General features: G+C 40.8%; 1 protein-coding gene across 2 annotated transcripts in view; it reads left to right on the top strand.

The window, feature by feature from the left end:
- Nucleotides 1-19,206, top strand: part of MYO1D (myosin ID) — a 386,969-nt gene that overhangs the window by 266,588 nt on the left and 101,175 nt on the right. Inside the window, exons 21-22 of one of the 2 annotated variants that reach the window (XM_025361796.1) lie at nucleotides 1,365-1,519; nucleotides 18,683-19,047. In XM_025361796.1, the coding sequence (XP_025217581.1) occupies nucleotides 1,365-1,519; nucleotides 18,683-18,725 (198 nt within the window). In that variant the 3' untranslated portion in view covers nucleotides 18,726-19,047. Of the gene's footprint in view, nucleotides 1-1,364; nucleotides 1,520-18,682; nucleotides 19,048-19,206 lie in introns of those variants that run through there. The other variant, XM_025361795.1, reaches the window with a different exon arrangement.

Here is a 19,206-nt window from a genome sequence, read left to right as displayed (position 1 = left end):
GTCACTTGATACAATCATGTGGATTTTCTTTTTTATCCTGTCATTTTATTCTGTCATTACCTTGATTAATTTTTGAATACTGAACTAACCTTGCATTTCTTAAACTCCACTTGGTCATATTGTATTATCGTTTTTATATATTGTTGGATTTAATTTGCTAATATTTTGTTGGCATCCGTTTTTACATCCATGTTGATAAAGGATATCAGTTTGTAGTTTTCTTGTACTGTTGTGTTTATTTTTTATATCAGAATAATGCCACCTTCAAAATGAGTTAGGAAGTATTCCCTTCTCTTCTATTTTCTAGAAGAAATATGGTGAATTGGTATTATTTCTTCTTTAAATGTTTGGTGGAATTCACTAGTGAAATCATCTGGGACTAGAATTTTCTTTTTCAAAATGTTTTTAAATATAAATCTAATTTCTTCAACAGATATAGAATTATTCAAGTTATTTCTTCTTGGAGAGTTTTACTATTTTGTGGCTCTAGAATAATTATTTGTTGTTGTTTTTGAGACGGAGTCTCACTCTGTCGCTAGGCTGGAGTGCAGTGACATGGTCGCAGCTCACGGCAACCTCTGCCTCCTGGGTTCAAGCAATTCTCCTGCCTCAGCCTCTCGAGTAGCTGGGACTACAGGCACATGCCGCCACGCCCGGCTAATTTTTGTGTGTGTGTGTGTGTTTTAGTAGAGATGGGGTTTCACCATGTTGCCCAGGCTGGTCTCAAACTCCTGAGCTCAGGCAGTCTGCCCGCCTTGGCCTCCCAAAGTGTTAGGATTACTGTGAGCCACCGCACCCTGTCGGAATTATTTGGTTTTAACTAAATTGTTGAATAAGTTTTTGTACAGAGTTGGTCCAAATATTTTAATATTATCCTTTTAATGTCTGTGTGGTCTGTAGAGATGGCCCATCTTCCGTTCCTGATATTGATAATAAGGTCTTCCTTCTTTTTTTGTTTTGGGCTAGAGGTTTATCAATTTTATTGATCTTCTGAAAGAACCGTCTCTGTTTCATTAATTTTTCTTTATTGTTTTTCTATTTCAAATTTTATTCATTTCTGCTCTTATCTTTATTATTTCCTTCCATCTGCTTGTTCCGTGAAACTGATAAAGATTAAAGTCAGGAGGGTCACTGAGCAAAACCCTTAGAAAATATATGGTGTTTTTTGTTGTTTTTAGGCACGGTGTCTTGTTATGTTGCCCAGGGTGGATTCAAACTCCAGGGCTCAAATGATCCTCCTGTTTCAGCCTCCCAAGTAGCTGGGGCTACAAGCACATGCCACTGTGCCCAGCTCCAAAATGTATTTTTTAATTCATTCTTTTGAGAATGATCCTAATAGTTTTCCATGCATTTTCTCTTTGCAGTTGACTGGTCTGAGTGTCTCCAATGGAAAGGACCAACTTGTAGTGTTCCATACAAAAGACAACAAAGACCTCATTGTCTGCCTCTTCAGCAAACAGCCAACCCATGAGAGTCGAATTGGAGAACTTGTTGGAGTGCTGGTGAATCATTTCAAGAGGTAAAGTTTGATTTTTGTAACTAAGACACATTTTAAATCTATGAAATCTTTAATCATAATTATCACTGAGCTTGTTTTGTGCCAATGTTAGTGTATTGAGCTATTTTTCTCCATAAGGACAACTTCAATCATCTGTTTCGCAGAAGGTAAAATTAGCATCCCGGCTTACTTTCAAGATTAGGGATGGTCCTCTACTTTTCCAGCCTCCAGCTGAACCATCAATGAGAGATTTCCCTAATGGTGATTTTTTTTTCCACTGCCGATCCAAATGTAATTAAATTCAAAAGACAGACAAATTACTTTATATTCTTCTCATCATAGCTTCTCATTTACCCCAAGTATAATCAGTTTGTGTGTCCACTATGACCATAAGCAAATTAGAAGGCAGATTTGAGATGGCATGCAAGTCCATGAAGACTACAAGAATTCCTGAGAGAGGCAGTAACCACTGCAAAAACGAGTCATGATGGAACACGGCATAACCTGAGAAGTTCATAGTAAGCCCTGATGACACCTGGGGCAGCGGGGTGAACAATGATATAATAAATATAAACAGAGAGCAGGTCTTGAGGGTGACGGGGACCAGTGAATGGATAATTTTAAGCAGGGGAGTGATTTTGTCTGGTTATTTATTGGAGTTGTTTCAGAGGTTGGATTTCTCTTCCCATAAGGGGTCATGGATTGTTTGGGTGGGTGTGTCTATCCAAAGTCAAGTGCTCTCTTTGTGGCATGCTGCCTTCACCTCCCCAACCCCACCTGCTGCTGGGAGAAGACCACTCATCAAAATCAGTGACTGAGAAATGATGTAAGTGTAGTTCCTTTTTCTTCCTAAAAGACATTTCCTGAGTTCCTAAAATTAATCAAGCATTCTTATTAGTATATTTTTCTTTTTTTTTCAGTTTAGATGTGACTTCTCTTTCTCTCAGAAAACACATATTTGGAATCAGATGTCCACATATCTAATTCTATTGTGTTCATTTTGGCTGATAAATGTATAGAGCATCATTTTAGAGGTGGGCTGCACAGACCATTTATTTTATGTTATTATACCTTGCATTCTAGATCAAAGTGGATCTTTAAATATTTTCTATCATTAAATGCTTTTAGATGCTATAAGTAAAATAGTACTTAATGGTCATTTGTGGGGGAAAAATAAGAAAGTAATTACCAAAAATAATAATAAACGCATAGGCTTTTGCAAATTCCTTTCCATCTGCCAAATAAATATAAAGCTAAGAAAATTTTTTAAAAGTTTAGAATGTGGCTGGGCACAGTGGCTCACCTCTGTAATCCCAGCACTTTGGGAGGCTGTGGCGGGCGGATCACGAGGTCAGGAGATCGAGACCATCCTGGCTAACATGGTGAAACCCTGCCTCTACTAGAAATACAAAAAATTAGCCGGACGTGGTGGCAGGTGCCTGTAGTCCCAGCTACTCGGGAGGCTGAGGCAGGAGAATGGCGTGAACCCGGAAGGCGGAGCTTGCAGTGAGCCAAGATCGCGCCAGTGCACTCCAGCCTGGGCGACAGAAGGAGACTCCGTCTCAAAAAATAAATAAATAAGTTTAGAATGTGAGGAAAAGACATAAAGAAGGCATCTCTGCGATAAATGTCTATAACTCAAATAAGCAAGCTTATTTTCCTGCTAATGTTTATAGCAAAGTATGGAAAATTAAAGGAATTTTAATTTGTTACTCTTACTTTGGATACCAGTACTAATGGATGCAAGAGTTTTTGCCTGGGAAATTGAAGTATTTTATCTCTGCCTGGGTGCTTATTTAGCAAATTCTGATCTATTAAGTGCCTTCTACAGGTGATAGAAATATGTGAATCTGGAGGTAGATTTCATCAGTTGCTTTCTTTTCCTAGCTAGCAAATGCATGCTGAGGTACATTTCTAGGCATATGCCCTCTATCTTTAATGTATGTAAGGATTTTTAATTTCTTTAAAATTTATAAATGTAAAGAGAAGACTCAAGGTGCTAGGATATTTTTGGTTTTTTTGTTTGTTTGTTTTTTATTTCTTGGTGTTTCTATCTTATGAATTAAGAGTGAAGTGGAGGCCGGGCGCGGTGGCTCAACCCTGTAATCCCAGCACTTTGGGAGGCCGAGGCGGGTGGATCACGAGGTCAGGAGATCGAGACCATCCTGGCTAACATGGTGAAACCCCGTCTCTACTAAAAATACAAAAAAAAAAACTAGCCGGGCGTGGTGGCGGGCGCCTGTAGTCCCAGCTACTCGGAGGCTGAGGCAGGAGAATGGCATAAACCCGGGAGGCGGAGCTTGCAGTGAGCCGAGATCGCGCCACTGCACTCCAGCCTGGGTGACAGAGCGAGACTCCGTCTCAAAAAAAAAAAAAAAAAAAAAAAAGAGTGAAGTGGAAATGAGAGATAAAATCTTGCCTCTCAGCCCCCAGAAAATCAGGCTTGAAATTTTGGGTTAGAGTTATAGTCATCAACTTACTATTGACTTTTTGAAGAAAGGTTAATTTGATTTTTTTCTAGCTATTTTCCTTTATTGTCAAGTATCATATCATTGCCATGACATTGAAATTCACATTGTATTTTATAAGCATAATGTTGTGGCACATAATCTTATTTGTCCCTGAGTTAATTATGGAAATTCAAAGGTGAGAGGGAATTAACTTCAGACCAATTCTTTATCTTCTAGATAATTTCCCTAAAGTACATTCTGAGATGTTTTCTTGTCAGCAGTTGGGAGGAAAGGGCTCAAAACTTCCCAAGGCTGAGGAAAGAACCAGCTAAGAGGACCAGAGGGAACAGTGCCCAGCCTCACAAAGAGCCAGGGGTAGTTTCTGATCTAACAAGGCGGACTAAAGAACTTCGTCATTCACAGGGTAATTGGGTAGAGTACTCAGAAGGGCTTTGCCTCGGTAGGGGGGAATAATTGGCCCTAGAATAAATGCTGCTCTGGTACTGCCTAATAAGTCTTAAAAGCAAGACCCAAAAGGATCAAACTGCTTCCAAGTAACTTAGTTACGTCCTGAAACAAAGCTCACGTATATTTATAAAAATACAAAAATATCCATCCCCAACAGGGAAAATTCACAATGTCTGACATCCAGTCAAAGATTACAGGCATGCAAATAGGAAAATACAGTCCATTATGAGGGGGAGAATCATCCCTTTGAAACCAACCGAGAACAGACAAAGATACTAGAATTAGCAGATACAGACATTGTAAGTCATTATAACTAGATTTCAGATGTTTATAAGTTAACTAGAGATACGGAAGATGTAAGAAAAAGACCCAAATCAAACTTCTAGATGAAAAATACACTGATGTTTGAAATATTCCATGGTTTAAAAAGGAAACAAAAAAAGACAAAGCCTCTCCTGGAATAAATTTTTCCTCATCACCATGAGCTGAAGCCAGACCTTTCCTGGCATTTCCTTTCACATGAATCTTGAAACGAAAACCAACTAAGTATAAATTAGTCTCTCTTTCACCTCCCGCAGTCTTGATTCAGTCTGGACCCATTATTTCTGCCTCTCCAAGTACACACCCACATATTTTATGTTTGCTAAACATTTGAAGACAATCTTTAATAAAGTACAGGCATACCTCGTCTTATTGTTCTTTGCCTTATTACACTTCACAGATATTGTGGTTTTTATAAATTGAAGGTTTGTGGCAACCCTACATTGAACAAGTCTATTAGCACCATTTTTCTAACAGCATATGCTCACTTTGTGTCTCTGGACACTGGAAGAAGATGCCATCTAGGACTTTCATAGCTAGAGAGGAGAAGGTCAATGCCTGGCTTCAAAGGCCAGGCTGACTCTTTTGTTAGGAGCTAACAAATTGCCACAGCAATTTTGATAATTCTCACAATATTTCAAAACTTTATATTGTTATTATGTGCTATGATGGTCTTTGATCAGTGATCTTTGTTATTACTGTAATCGTTTCAGGGCATCACAGACTGTACCCATGTAAGACAACAAACTTAATTGATCAATGTTGTGTGTGTTCTGAGTGCTCCACTGACCTTGTCCCTCTTCCTCTTCTCAGACTCCCCTATACCCTGAGATACAATAAGATTGAAATTAGGTCAGTTAATAACCCTACAATGGCTTTTAAATGTTTAAGTGAATGGGAGAGTTGCGCATCTCTCAGTTTAATTTAGAAACTAGAAATAAGCCAGGTATCGTGGCTCATTCCTGTAATCCCAGGACTTTGGGAGGTTAAAATGGGAGGATTGCTTGAGGCCAGGAGTTCCAGACCAAGGTCTGTGCAACATAGTGAGACTCTATCTCTACAAAAAAATTTAAAAATCAAGTGTGGTGGCACACACCTGTAGTCCCAGCTACTTAGGAGGCTGAATTCAAGGTTGCAGTGAGCCATGATCGTGCCACTGCACTCCAACCTGGGTGACAGAACACGACCGTGTCTCAAAAAAAAAAAAAAAAAAAAGGGAAAATAAAAAGCTAGAAGTGATTAAGCTTAGTGAGGGAAGGGCAGGTTGAAAGCTGAGATAGGCCAAAAGCTGGGCCCCTTTAATTTCCTTCAAGAACTTTTCCTTTGCATTCACAAAAGCCCAGTTGTGAATGCAAAGGAAAAATTGTTGAAGGAAATTAAAAGTGCTACTGCAGTGAATACATGAATAATAAGAAAGTGAAACAGTCTTGCTGATATGGAGAAAGTTTGAGTGGTCTGGATAAAAGATCAAACCAGCCACAACATTCCCTTAAGCCAAAACCTAATGCAGAGCAAGGCCCTAAACTCTTCTTAAATTCTTTGAAGGCTGAGAGAGGTGAGGAAGCTGCAGAAGAAAAGTGGAAGCTAACAGAGGTTGATTCATGAGGATTAAGAAAAGAAGACATCTCCATAATATAAAAATGCAAGGTGAAGCAGCAAGTGATGATGGAGAAGCTGTGGCAAGTTACTCAGAAGATCTAGCTAAGATAAGTGATTAAGGTGGCTACACGAAACAACAGATTTTCAATGCAGACAAAATAGCCTTATGCTGGAAGAAGATGCCATCTAGGACATTCATAGCTAGAGAGGAGAAGGTCAATGCCTAGCTTCAAAGGACAGGCTGACTCTTTTGTTAGGAGCTAATGCAGCTAGTGTCTTTAAGTTGAAGCCAGTGCTCACAGACTGTTCCAAAAATCCCAGGGCCCTTAAAATTACACAAAATCTACTCTGCCTGTGCTCTATAAATGAAACACAAGGCCTGAATGACAGCCCATCTGTTTATAGCATAGTTTGCTGAATATTTTAAGCCCACTGTTGAGACCTGCTGCTCAGAAAAAAAGATTCCTTTGCTACTCATTGACAATACATCTAGTTATCCAAGAGCACTGACGGAAATGTACAAGGTGATTAATGTTGTTCCCTTGCCTTCAAACACAGCATCTATTGTGCAGCCCATGGATAAAGAAGTAATTTCAACTTTCAAGCCTAATTATTTAAGAAACACATTTCATGGCCGGGCACAGTGGCTCATGCCTATACTCCCAACACTTTTGGAGGCCAAGGTGGGCTGATCACCTGAGGTCAGGAGTTTGAGACCAGCCTGGCCAACATGGCGAAACCCAAGCTCTACTAAAAATACAAAAATTAGCCGGGCATGGTGTCACGCACCTGTAATCCCAGCTACTCGGGATGCTGAGATAGGAGAATTGCTTGAATCTAGGAGGCGGAGGTTGCAGTAAGCCAAGATCACACCACTGCACTCTAGACTCTTTCTCAAAAAAAAAAAAAAAAAAAGAAAGAAAGAAAACATTTCATAAGGCCACAGCTGCCATAAATAGTGATTCCTCTGATGGATCTGGGCAAAGTAAACTGAAAACCTTCTGGAAAAGATTCATCATTCTAGATGCCACTAAGAACATTCGTGATTCATGGGAGGAGGTCAAAATATCAACACTAACAGAAGTTAGGAAAACGTTGATTCCAACTCTCGTGGATGACTTTGAGTGGTTCAGGACTTCATTGGAGGAAGTTATTGCAGATGTGGTAGAAATAGCAAGATAACTTGAATTGGAAGTGGAGCCTGAAGATGTCACTGAATTGCTGCAATCTCACGATAAAACTTGAATGGATGAGGAGTAGCTTCTTATGGAAGAGCAGAGAAAGTGGTTTCTTAAGATGGAATGTACACCTGATGAAGATGCTGTTAATATTGTTGAAATGATGACAAAGCATCTAAAATACTATATAAACTTAATTGATAAAGCAGTGACAGGGTTTGAGAGGACTGACTCCAATTTTGAAAGACATCCTATTATGGGTAAAATGCCTTCAAGCAGCATCGCATGCTATAGAGAAACCTTTCATGAAAGCAAGAGTCAATCAATGTGGCAAACTTCATGGTTATCTTATTTAAAGAAATTGCCACAGCCACCCCGACCATCAGCAACCACCACGCTGATCAGTAAGCAGCCCTCAACATCAAGACAAGACCCTCCAACAGCAAAAAGATTGCAGCTCACTGGAGACTCAGATGATCATGAATATTTTTAGCATTTTTTGTTCTTCTTTAATATCCACGTAATTAAAGGAGCACTCTCATTGGATTTAACTGAACATTAACCATCTTCTCTCTTATAGTTTGCTTATATTCTTTTTAAATCACACTTTCTTTATTGTTTTTCATTAAAGTATGTGCAGTATTTAGACATGATGCTATTGCATACTTAATAGACTACAGTATAATGTAAACAACTTTCATATGCACTGGAAAACCAAAAAAACACAAAACTTGTGTGACTTGCTTTATTGTGGTATTTACTTTATTGTGGTGGTCTGCAACTGAACCCAAAATATGTCCAGGTTATACCTGTACCTTCCAAAAGGTGACATTAAGAATATGTAACAACCAGTATGGCTCAAGCACAGACCAGTCAGAAGAGACACCATCCAGAAACACCTGATACCAGCAAGTCCAGGCTGTATTCCACAAATCAAAAATTCCACCATGGGGTAGGAAGACCCAAAGTCAAATACATTTGGGATATGCTAATGAAGTCAAATGGGTTTCTTTTTTTTCCTTTTTGAAACAGAGTCTTACTGTGTTGCCCAGGCTGGAGTGCAGTGGTACAATCTCGGCTCACTGCAACCTCCGCTTCATGTATTCAAGAAATTCTCGTACTTCAGTCTCCTGAGTAACTGGAAATGCAGGCATGTGCCACCATGCCCAGCTAATATTTGTGTTTTTACTAGAGATGGGATGTGGCCATGTTGGTCAGGCTGGTCTCGAACTCCTGGCCTCAAGCAGTCCACCCGCCCTGACCCCCCAAAGTGCTGGGATTACAAGCGTGAGCCACTGTACCTGGCCCTAACAGGTTTCTTTACTGCAGTACCTCTCAGAGTCATTAACATGCTTTTGTTCATTGTAAATGCTACCAATACAAGAACAAGAGAATTCTATCTATATTGATATAAAACCTTTTCCAAATAAATAGGAAAAAAGGGCAAGGTGCAGAATGGTGTGTGTACCATACCACACCATTGGGTTGACTCCAAGTCTTTGCTATTGTGAATAGTGCCACAATAAACATACGTGTGCATGTGTCTTTATAGCAGCATGACTTATAATCCTTTGGGTATATACCCAGTAATGGGATGGCTGGGTCAAATGGTATTTCTAGTTCTAGATCCTTGAGGAATCACCACACTGTCTTCCACAATGGTAGAATTAGTTTACAGTCCCACCAACAGTGTAAAAATGTTCCTATTTCTTCACACCCTCTCCAGCAGCTGTTGTTTCCTGACTTTTTAATGATTGCCATTCTAACTGGTGTGAGATGGTATATCATTGTGGTTTTGATTTGCATTTCTCTGATGGCCAGTGGTCATGAGCATTTTTTCATGCGTCTCTTGGCTGCATAAATGTCTTCTTTTGAGAAGTGTCTGTTCATATCCTTCACCCACTTTTTGATGGAGTTGTTTGTGTTTTTTCTTGTAAGTTTGTTTCAGTTCTTTATAGGTTCTGGATATTAGCCCTTTGTCAGATGAGCAGATTGCAAAAATTTTCTCCCATTCTATAGGTTGCCTTTTCACTCTGATGGTAGTTTCTTTTGCTGTGCAGAAACTCTTTAGTTTAATTAGAACCCATTTGTCAATTTTAGCTTTTGTTTCAATGGCTTTTGGTGTTTTAGACATGAAGTCCTTGCCCATGCCTATGTCCTGAATGGTATTGCCTAGGTTTTCTTCTAGGGTTTTTATGATTTTAGGTCTAGCATTTAAGTCTCTAATCCATCTTGAATTAATTTTTGTGTAAGGTGTAAGGAAGGGGTCCAGTTTCAGCTTTCTACATATGGCTAGCCAGTTTTCCCAGCACCATTTATTAAATAGGGAATCCTTTCCCCATTTCTTGTTTTTGTCAGGTCTGTCAAAGATCAGATGGTTGTAGATGTGTGTTATTATTTCTGAGGGCTCTGTTCTGTTCCATTGGTCTATATCTCTGTTTTGGTACCAGTACCATGCTGTTTTGGTTACTGTAGCCTTGTAGTATAGTTTGAAGTCAGGTAGCGTGATGCTTCCAGCTTTGTTCTTTTGGCTTAGGATTGTCTTGGCAATGCAGGCTCTTTTTTGGTTCCACATGAACTTTAAAGTAGTTTTTTCCAATTCTGTGAAGAAAGTCCTTTGTAGCTTGATGGGGATGACATTGAATCTATAAATTACCTTGGGCAGTATGGCCATTTTCATGATGTTGATTCTTCCTATCCATGAGATGGAATGTTCTTCCATTTGTTTGTGTCCTCTTTTATTTTGTTGAGCAGTGGTTTGTAGTTCTCCTTGAAGAGGTTCTTCACATCCCTTGTAAGTTGGATTCCTAGGTATTTTATTCTCTTTGAAGCAATTGTGAATGAGAGTTCACTCATGATTTGGCTCTCTGTTTGTCTGTTATTGGTGTATAAGAATGCTTGTGATTTTTGCACATTGATTTTGTATCCTGAGACTTTGCTGAAGTTGCTTATCAGCTTAAGGAGATTTGGGGCTGAGACAATGGGGTTTTCTAAATATATAATCATGTCATCTGCAAACAGAGACTATTTGACTTCCTCTTTTCCTAATTGCATACCCTTTATTTCTTTCTGCCTGATTGCCCTGGCCAGAATTTCCAACACTGTGTTGAATAGGAGTGGTGAGAGAGGGCATCCCTGTCTTGTGCCAGTTTTCAAAGGGAATGCTTCCAGTTTTTGCCCATTCAGTATGATATTGGCCTGGGGTTTGTCATAAATAGCTCTTATTATTTTGAGATACATCCCATCAATACCGAATTTATTGAGAGTTTTTAGCATGAAGGGCTGTTGAATTTTGTCAAAGGCCTTTTCTGCATCTATTGAGATAACCATGTGGTTTTTGTCTTTGGTTCTGTTTATATGCTGGATTATGTTTATTGATTTGTGTATGTTGAACTAGCCTTGCATCCCAGGGATGAAGCCCACTTGATCATGGTGGATAAGCTTTTTGATGAGCTGCTGGATTTGATTTGCCAGTGTTTTATTGAGGATTTTTACATCAATGTTCATCAGGGATATTGGTCTAAAATTCTCTTTTTTTGTTGTATCTCTGCCAGGCTTTGGTGTCAGGATGATGCTGGCCTCATAAAATGAGTTAGGGAGGATTCCCTCTTTTTCTGTTAATTGGAATAGTTTCAGAAGGAATGGTACCAGCTCCTCCTTGTACCTCTGGTGGAATTCAGCTGTGAATCTGTCTGGTCCTGGACTTTTTTGGTTGGTAGACTATTAATTATTGCCTCAATTTCAGAGCCTGTTACTGGTCTATTCAGGGATTCAACTTCTTCCTGTCCAGGAATTTATCCATTTCTTCTAGATTTTCTGGTTTATTTGCGTAGAGGTGTTTATAGTATTCTCTGATGGTAGTTTGTATTTCTGTGGGTTCGGTGGTGATGTCCCCTTTATCATTTTTTATTGTGTCTATTTGATTCTTCTTTCTTTTGTTTATTAGTCTTGCTAGCAGTCTATCAATTTTGTTGATCTTTTCAAAAAACCAGGTCCTGGATTCATTGATGTTTTTGAAGGGTTTTTTGTGTCTCTATCTCCTTCATTTCTGCTCTGTTCTTAGTTATTTCTTGCCTTCTGCTAGTTTTTGAATGTGTTTGTTCTTGCTTCTTTAGTTCTATTCATTGTGATGTTAGGGTGTCAATTTTAGATCTTTCCTGCTTTCTCTTGTGGGCATTTAGTGCTATAAATTTCCCTCTACACACTGCTTTAAATGTGTCCCAGAGATTCTGGTATGTTGTATCTTTGTTCTCATTGATTTCAAAGAACATCTTTATTTCTGCCTTCATTTTGTTATGTATCCAGTAGTCATTCAGGAGCAGGTTATTCAGTTTCCATGTAGTTGAGCGGTTTTGATTGAGTTTCTTAATCCTGAGTTCTAGTTTGATTGCACTGTGGTCTGAGAGACAGTTTGTTATAATTTCTGTTCTTTTACGTCTGCTGAGAAGTGCTTTACTTCCAACTATGTGGTCAGTTTTGGAATAAGTGCAATGTGGTGCTGAGAAGAATGTATATTCTGTTGATTTGGGGTGCAGAGTTCTGTCGATCTCTATTAGGTCTACTTGGTGCAGAGCTGAGTTCAATTCCTGGATATCCTTTATAACTTTCTGTCTCATTGATCTGTCTAATGTTGACAGTGGGGTGTTAAAGTCTCCCATTATTATTGTGTGGGAATCTAAGTTTCTTTGTAGGTCTCTAAGGACTTGCTTTATGAATCTGGGTGTCTTGTATTGGGTGCATATATATTTAGGATAGTTAGCTCTTCTTGTTGAATTGATCCCTTTACCATTATGTAATGGCCTTCTTTGTTTCTTTTGATCTTTGTTGGTTTAAAGTCTGTTTTATCAGAGACTAGGATTGCAGCCCCTGCCTTTTTTTGTTTTCCATTTGCTTCTAGATCTTCCTCCATCCCTTTATTTTGAGCCTATGTGTGTCTCTGCACATGAGACGGGTCTCCTGAATACAGCACACTGATGAGCCTTGACTCCTTTTTTTTTTTTTTTTTTATGAGACAGAGTCTCGCTGTGTCGCCCAGGCTGGAGTGCAGTGGTGCGATCTCGGCTCACTGCAAGCTCCGCCTCCTGAGTTCACGCCATTCTCCTACCTCAGCCACCTGAGTAGCTGGGACTACAGGTGCCCACCACCATGCCTGGCTAATTTTTTGTATTTTTAGTAGAGACCAGGGATTCACCGTGTTAGCCAGGATGGTCTTGATCTCTTGACCTCATGATCCGCCCACCTCAGCCTCCCAAAGTGCTGGGATTACATGCGTGAGCCACCACGCCCGGCCAGGTCTTGACTTTTTATCCAATTTCCCAGTCTGTGTCTTTTAATTGGAGCGTTTAGCCCATTTACATTTAAGGTTAATATTGTTATGTATGAATTTGATCCTGTCATTATGATGTTAGCTGGTTATTTTGCTCGTTGGGTGATGCAGTTTCTTCCTAGCATCAATGGTCTTTACAATTTGGCATGTTTCTGCAGTGGCTGGTACCAGTTGTTCCTTTCCATGTTTAGTGTTTCCATCAGGAGCTCTTGTAGGGCAGGCCTGGTGGTGACAAAATCTCTCAGCATTTGCTTGTCTATAAAGGATTTTATTTCTCCTTCACTTACGAAGCTTAGTTTGGTTGGATATGAAATTCTGGGTTGAAAATTCTTTTATTTAAGAATGTTGAATATTGGCCCCTACTCTCTTCTGGCTTGTAGAGTTTCTGCCAAGAGATCCGCTGTTAGTCTGATGGGCTTCCCTTTGTGGGTAACCTGACCTTTCTGTCTGGCTGCCCTTAACATTTTTTCCTTTATTTCAACTTTGGTGAATCTGACAATTATGTGTCTTGGAGTTACTCTTCTTAGGGAGTATCTTTGTGGCATTCTCTGTATTTCCTGAATCTGAGTGTTGGCCTGCCTTGCTAGGCTAGGGAAGTTCTCCTGGATAATATCCTGCAGAGTGTTTTCCAACTTGGTTCCATTCTCCCCGTCACTTTCAAATACACCAATCAGACATAGATTTGGTCTTTTCACATAGTCGCATGTTTCTTGGAGGCTTTGTTCATTTATTTTTAGTCTTTTTTCTCTAAACTTCTCTTCTTCATTTCATTCATTTGATCTTCAATCGCTGACACCCTATCTTCCAGTTGATCGAATCAGCTACTGAAGCTTGTGCATTTGTCATGTAGTTCTTGTGCCATGGTTTTCAGCTCCATCAGGTCATTTAAGGACTTCTCTATACTGGTTGTTCTAGTTAGCCATTCGTTTAATCTTTTTTCAAGGTTTTTAGCTTCTTTGCGATGGGTTCATCCTTCCTCCTCTAGCTCAGAGAAGTTTGATCGTCTGAAGCCTTCTTCTCTCAACTCGTCAAAGTCATTCTCCATCCAGCTTTGTTCTGTTGCTGTCAAGGAGCTGTGTTCCTTTGGAGGGGGAGAGGCGCTCTGATTTTTAGAATTTTCAGCTTTTCTGCTCTGTTTTTTCCCCATCTTTGTGGTTTTATCTACCTTTGGTCTTTGATGATGGTGATGTGCAGATGGGGTTTTAGTGTGGATGTCCTTTCTGTTTGTTAGTTTTCCTTTGAACAGTCAGGACCCTCAGCTGCAGGTCTGTTGGAGTTTGCTGGAGGTCCACTCCAGACCCTGTTTGCCTGAGTATCAGCAGCGGAGGCTGCAGAACAACGAATATTGCTGAACAACAAATGTTGCTGCCTGATCATTCCTCTGGAAGCTTCATCTCAGTGGGGTGCCCTACCGTGTGGGGTGTCAGTCTGCCCCTACTGGGGGGTGCCTCCCAGTTAGGCTACTTGGGGGTCAGGGACCCACTTGAGGAGGCAGTCTGTCCGTTCTCAGATCTCAAACTCCATGCTGGGAGAACCACTACTCTCTTCAAAGCTGTCAGACAGGGACATTTAAGTCTGCAGAGGTCTCTGCTGCCTTTTGTTCAACTACACCCTGCTCCCAGAGGTGGAGTCTACAGAGGCAGGCAGGCCTCCTTGAGCTGTGGTGGGCTCCTTCCAGTTCGAGTTTCCCGACTGCTTGTTTACCTACTCAAGCCTCAGCAATGGCGGGCACCCCTCCCCCAGCCTCGCTGCCCCCTTGCAGTTGGATCTCAGACTGCTGTGCTAGCAATGAGTGAGGCTCCATGGGCGGGCGTTAGACCCTCCCAGCCATGCGTGGGATATAATCTCCTGGTGTGCCATTTGCTAAGGCCGTTGGAAAAGCGCAGTATTAGGGTGGGAGTGACCCGATTTTCCAGGTGCTGTCTGTCACAGCTTCCCTTGGCTAGGAAAGGGAATTCCCTGACCCCTTGTGCTTCCCGGGTGAGGCGATGCCTCGCCCTGCTTCAGCTCACACTCGGTGGGCTGCACCCACTGTCCTGCACCCACTGTCCAACAAGCCCCAGTGAGATGAACCCGGTACCACAGTTGGAAATGCAGAAATCACCCGTCTTCTGTGTCACTCATGCTGGGAGCTGTAGACTGGAGCTGTTCCTATTCAGCCATCTTGGAACTGCCTCCTTTTTTTTTTTTTTTTTGAGACAGAGTCTCGCTCTGTTGCCCAGGCTGTAGTGGCACGGGCAACAGAGCGAGACTAGATAGTGGCACGATCTCAGCTCACTGCAACCTCTGCCTTCCCAGGTTCAACCAGTTCTCCTGCCTCAGCCTCCTGAGTAGCTGGGATTACAGGCACCTGCCACCACGCCTGGCTAATTTTTGTAGTTTTTTTTTTTTTTTTTTTTTTTTTTTTTTTTTTTTTTTTTTTGAGACGGAGTCTCGCTGTGCTCCCAGGCTGGAGTGCAGTGGCGTGATCTCGGCTCACTGCAAGCTCCGCCTCCCGGGTTCACGCCATTCTCCCGCCTCAGCCTCCCAAGTAGCTGAGACTACAGGCGCCCGCCACCACGCCCGGCTAGTTTTTTGTATTTTTAGTAGAGACGGGGTTTCACCATGTTAGCCAGGATAGTCTCGATCTCCTGACCTCGTGATCCACCCGCCTCGGCCTCCCAAAGTGCTGGGATTACAGGCTTGAGCCACCGCGCCCGGCCAGTTTTTGTAGTTTTATTAGAGATGGGGTTTCATCATTTTGGCTAGGCTGGTCTTGAACTCCAGACCTCAGGTGATCCACCCACCTCGGCCTCCCAAAGTGCTGGGATTACAGGCACCCGGCAAGAAGTTGAACCAAAAAATATCCATATCCGTCACTGGATAACTATATTATAGGTAGATATATATTTATATAGATAGATAGACATATAGTTATCTCCGAGTTTTTCTTACAAAAATGGTGATATGCTACACATACCATCTGTACCTTGCCTTTTTCTCCTACTAATGTATAGATATAGGTACAGATAGATATGTATACACACATGTGATTATGTATAATACAGACTATATCTGGGAAGATATTCAGGAAATGGGTAACAGTGCTTGTCTCTAGAGAGGGAACTGAGATACCTCAGTACAGGGAGAAAGAGGTAGGAGGGAGATTTATTTGTTGTTCATGGTAAACCTTCTGCGACCAATATATGTGTTACTGATCTAAACTTTTTTCATTTTAATAATTAGTGGCAGCTAGTTTTTAAGCATATCATAGGTGGCTCTGAATTCATTTTTATTTTCCTTTCCTGCTTAGAAAAGTAGAAAAGAACAGAAGAACTGTCCAAGTGAACAATCTCTCATAGCATTTCAATATCTTGAAACAATCCCAAATATAGCCTCTTGGAATATTATCTTTCTGTATGGTCTTGTTGTATATATCACATGAGCCTGAGGTGAGGTTTCTTTTTCTGTGGTTGTAGTGCCAGGGGTTTACAGAGGTTTTGAGTGTGACTGACTTTTGGTTTGCATTTCATTCTCAGCAGCAGCTACCTGCTGGTACTGAGCTTTTCTGCCCGCTACTAAACAGATGGTCTCATGTTGGCTGCCCTAACTATGAAATCACCAGAAACTCTGCAGTATTAAGCTGTCAAAGGACCCATCTGCCCTAAGCAGCTGTCCAGGCATTTGCCTGTCTGGATGCTGGAAACCTCAGTATAACTCCAATTGCAGGCATTAAAATTTCTTATTTTTCCTGTTCTCTTTCTGTGGATGAAAGCCAGAAATCAATGCCATCTGCTGCTTGTTCTTCTTTAATATCTGCTTAATTAAAGGAGCACTGTTACTGGATTTAACTGAACATTCGACCAGCTACTCAGTTGTAGTTTGTGTATGTTCTTTTTAACTCACACTTAGAGCCGTGGGGAGACCCACACTGATAAGCAGGCCAGCAGTTGGTGGCTGCACATTGCTGTCACTGCCAACGCAGTATAGGTGAGGAGCCGGGGAGGTGAGGCCTCAGGACAAGAGGTGAAGGAAGCAGAGGATGGGGCCACCTCCCAAAGGTCTCAGCACCTGGCACTCCCCGTCCAGCACGGCTGCTGCTCACGCCTTCTGCTGCTCCTGCAGTGAGGCTCCTCTGCCCCGACCCTGAATACCCATTTCCATGGCCCTTGATCTGTGTTCCCAGACTCTCTTTGAATGTCTGGCCACTATAAATATAGTTTATATTCCATAAGCAAAATAAAGGTATGCCATGTCAATTGCCAGCTATGGTTGATTAAATTTTGGTCCATCAAATTTAGGGTATTTGAGCTATTTAAAATAATTATTGGAGGCACCTGATTTATGGGAGACAGAAAAGTGAGTGGCCACAGTTCACTCTCTTCTGCCTTCCGGTAGAGATACACGTGAAAACACAGGAAGCAAAGCCAGCTTTCTATAGTGCTGGAAACTAGAAATATGACTCAATCCTGGACCTACCGAGAGGGGCGTCCTTCACCCCTGCTCATGTATCGCCTCACCAGGTCTTCCCTGACTGTCCTATGGAGAATAGCAATTCAGCCTGTCCCACCACTCCCTGTCCCCAAATCCCCCTAATCTTTCCCCATGGGTGTCATCTCCACCTGACATGCTGTGTCTTTACTTGTGTGTTGTATATATTCCAACTGGAATACAAGCTTTATGTAAGCAGAGACTTTATTTATATTGTTCCCTGCAGTTTCCCTAGTGCCCAAAACAGTGCCTGGCACACAGAAGGTTCCCTGTAAATAACTGTTGAATATGCATTGTTAAACAGAATTGCTTACTGATAGGCCCCACTCGTGGTGGGATGCTTCTAGCCCTTCCTACTGATAGATGCACCTTGCCCACCAGAAGATGTTAACTCAGTCCTTCTCCTGCGTGAAAGAAAGGAAAAATTCTTCTAATAGTTTCCTTCCCTTTATGAATACCTCTTTTCCTTTTTTTATTTTTCTAACTGATACAATGATTATACATATTTATGGGATACAGTGATATTTTGATACCTGTATACAAGGTATGATGATCAAATCAAGGTAATTAGCATATCTGTCACCTCAGACATTTATCATTTCATTAGGAACATTGAAAATCCTCTCTTCTAGCTATTTGAAAATATACAATAAATTGTTAATTGTGACCGATTATAGATAGGATTACAGATCCAGGGTTCTATATTCAGCCTGCAGTGCTAGAGAACACTAGAACTCATTCCTTCTATCTGGCTGTAATTTTATATCCGTTAACCAACCTCTGGCTATCCCTGCCACTTGCCAGCCCTCATACCACCATATGGATGTCTCTTTTCTTGACTGATTCCAGGATTACAGCTCTAAGCAATGTAATACATGTGGGACAGAAGGGAGGAGGCATTTCAAGATATTAAATCAGCAACTAAAAGGGCTGTGGGCTGGAAGAGCCATGAGTATGCTGAATGCTGCGGGCTGCAGCTTTCCATTCACTTTTCTTTAACAACTACAGAATTAGAAATAATTTCAGACTCTCCTTGTCAGTGAGCTGACAAGGAAGCAGGATGTAGGAATTCCTGCTCAGATCAGCAGTTTCATAATAAGCAGAAGACTTTGAAACCACAACTAGAGTCTGCACACCAGCCAGCTCTCCAGCTTAAAAACTGATAAATGATTTTGGCTACAAACAGGTGGGCTGTAAGAAGGAGCCCCGAAAAACCCATATGCCCCTTTATGTAAGAAACCAAAACTACATAGATGTCTCCTTAGTTGGGAGGCCTATAAAGGAAGATATTAACAGTAAGAGAGATATAGATATTATAAGACTTGGAAAGCCTATTTCTGAAAAGGCCAATAACATAAAATTTATATTACAGAAACCATCTGCTTATACTCTGCATAAAATTCAAGAAAGCATAGATTCTACATAAACAGGCCCAAGATTACATGGCAGACTGAGATGAAGAGTGTGCTGGCTGAGAAACAAACAAAAGTATTCAATTATTTGAATGAATTAAGGAAAGATATTTTAAAATGTAAATCAACATTAAAATCTGAAAGTGGCACAGTTGATATTGAAGAAAATAGAATTGATGTGAAAGGAAAGTTTGAAGTCTCTCAGTGTGCAGAATTTACTGTTATAATGGGCATCATGTTATCTTTCTTAGCAATACACAAAATAAGGGTACATCTTACAGAGACAGCATCTGATATTCAATAAAGTATGGTAATTTAAAACATACAAAAAGAAAATATGTCTGTACTGAATGCACCTTTTCTGAAGCTCCAGAGAACCTACTTTGTTATCATGATGACCTTTTTTAATTTCAAGGGTTAACTATATATATATGTGTGTGTAATTTTCCAGCTTAAAAGCTGAGAAATGATTTTGGCTACAAAC

Source organism: Theropithecus gelada, chromosome 16 (assembly GCF_003255815.1).
Source record: "Theropithecus gelada isolate Dixy chromosome 16, Tgel_1.0, whole genome shotgun sequence".
NCBI lineage: Eukaryota > Metazoa > Chordata > Mammalia > Primates > Cercopithecidae > Theropithecus > Theropithecus gelada.
The sequence above is the reverse complement of the archived record's forward strand: the minus strand, read 5'-3'. Positions and strand labels throughout refer to the sequence as shown.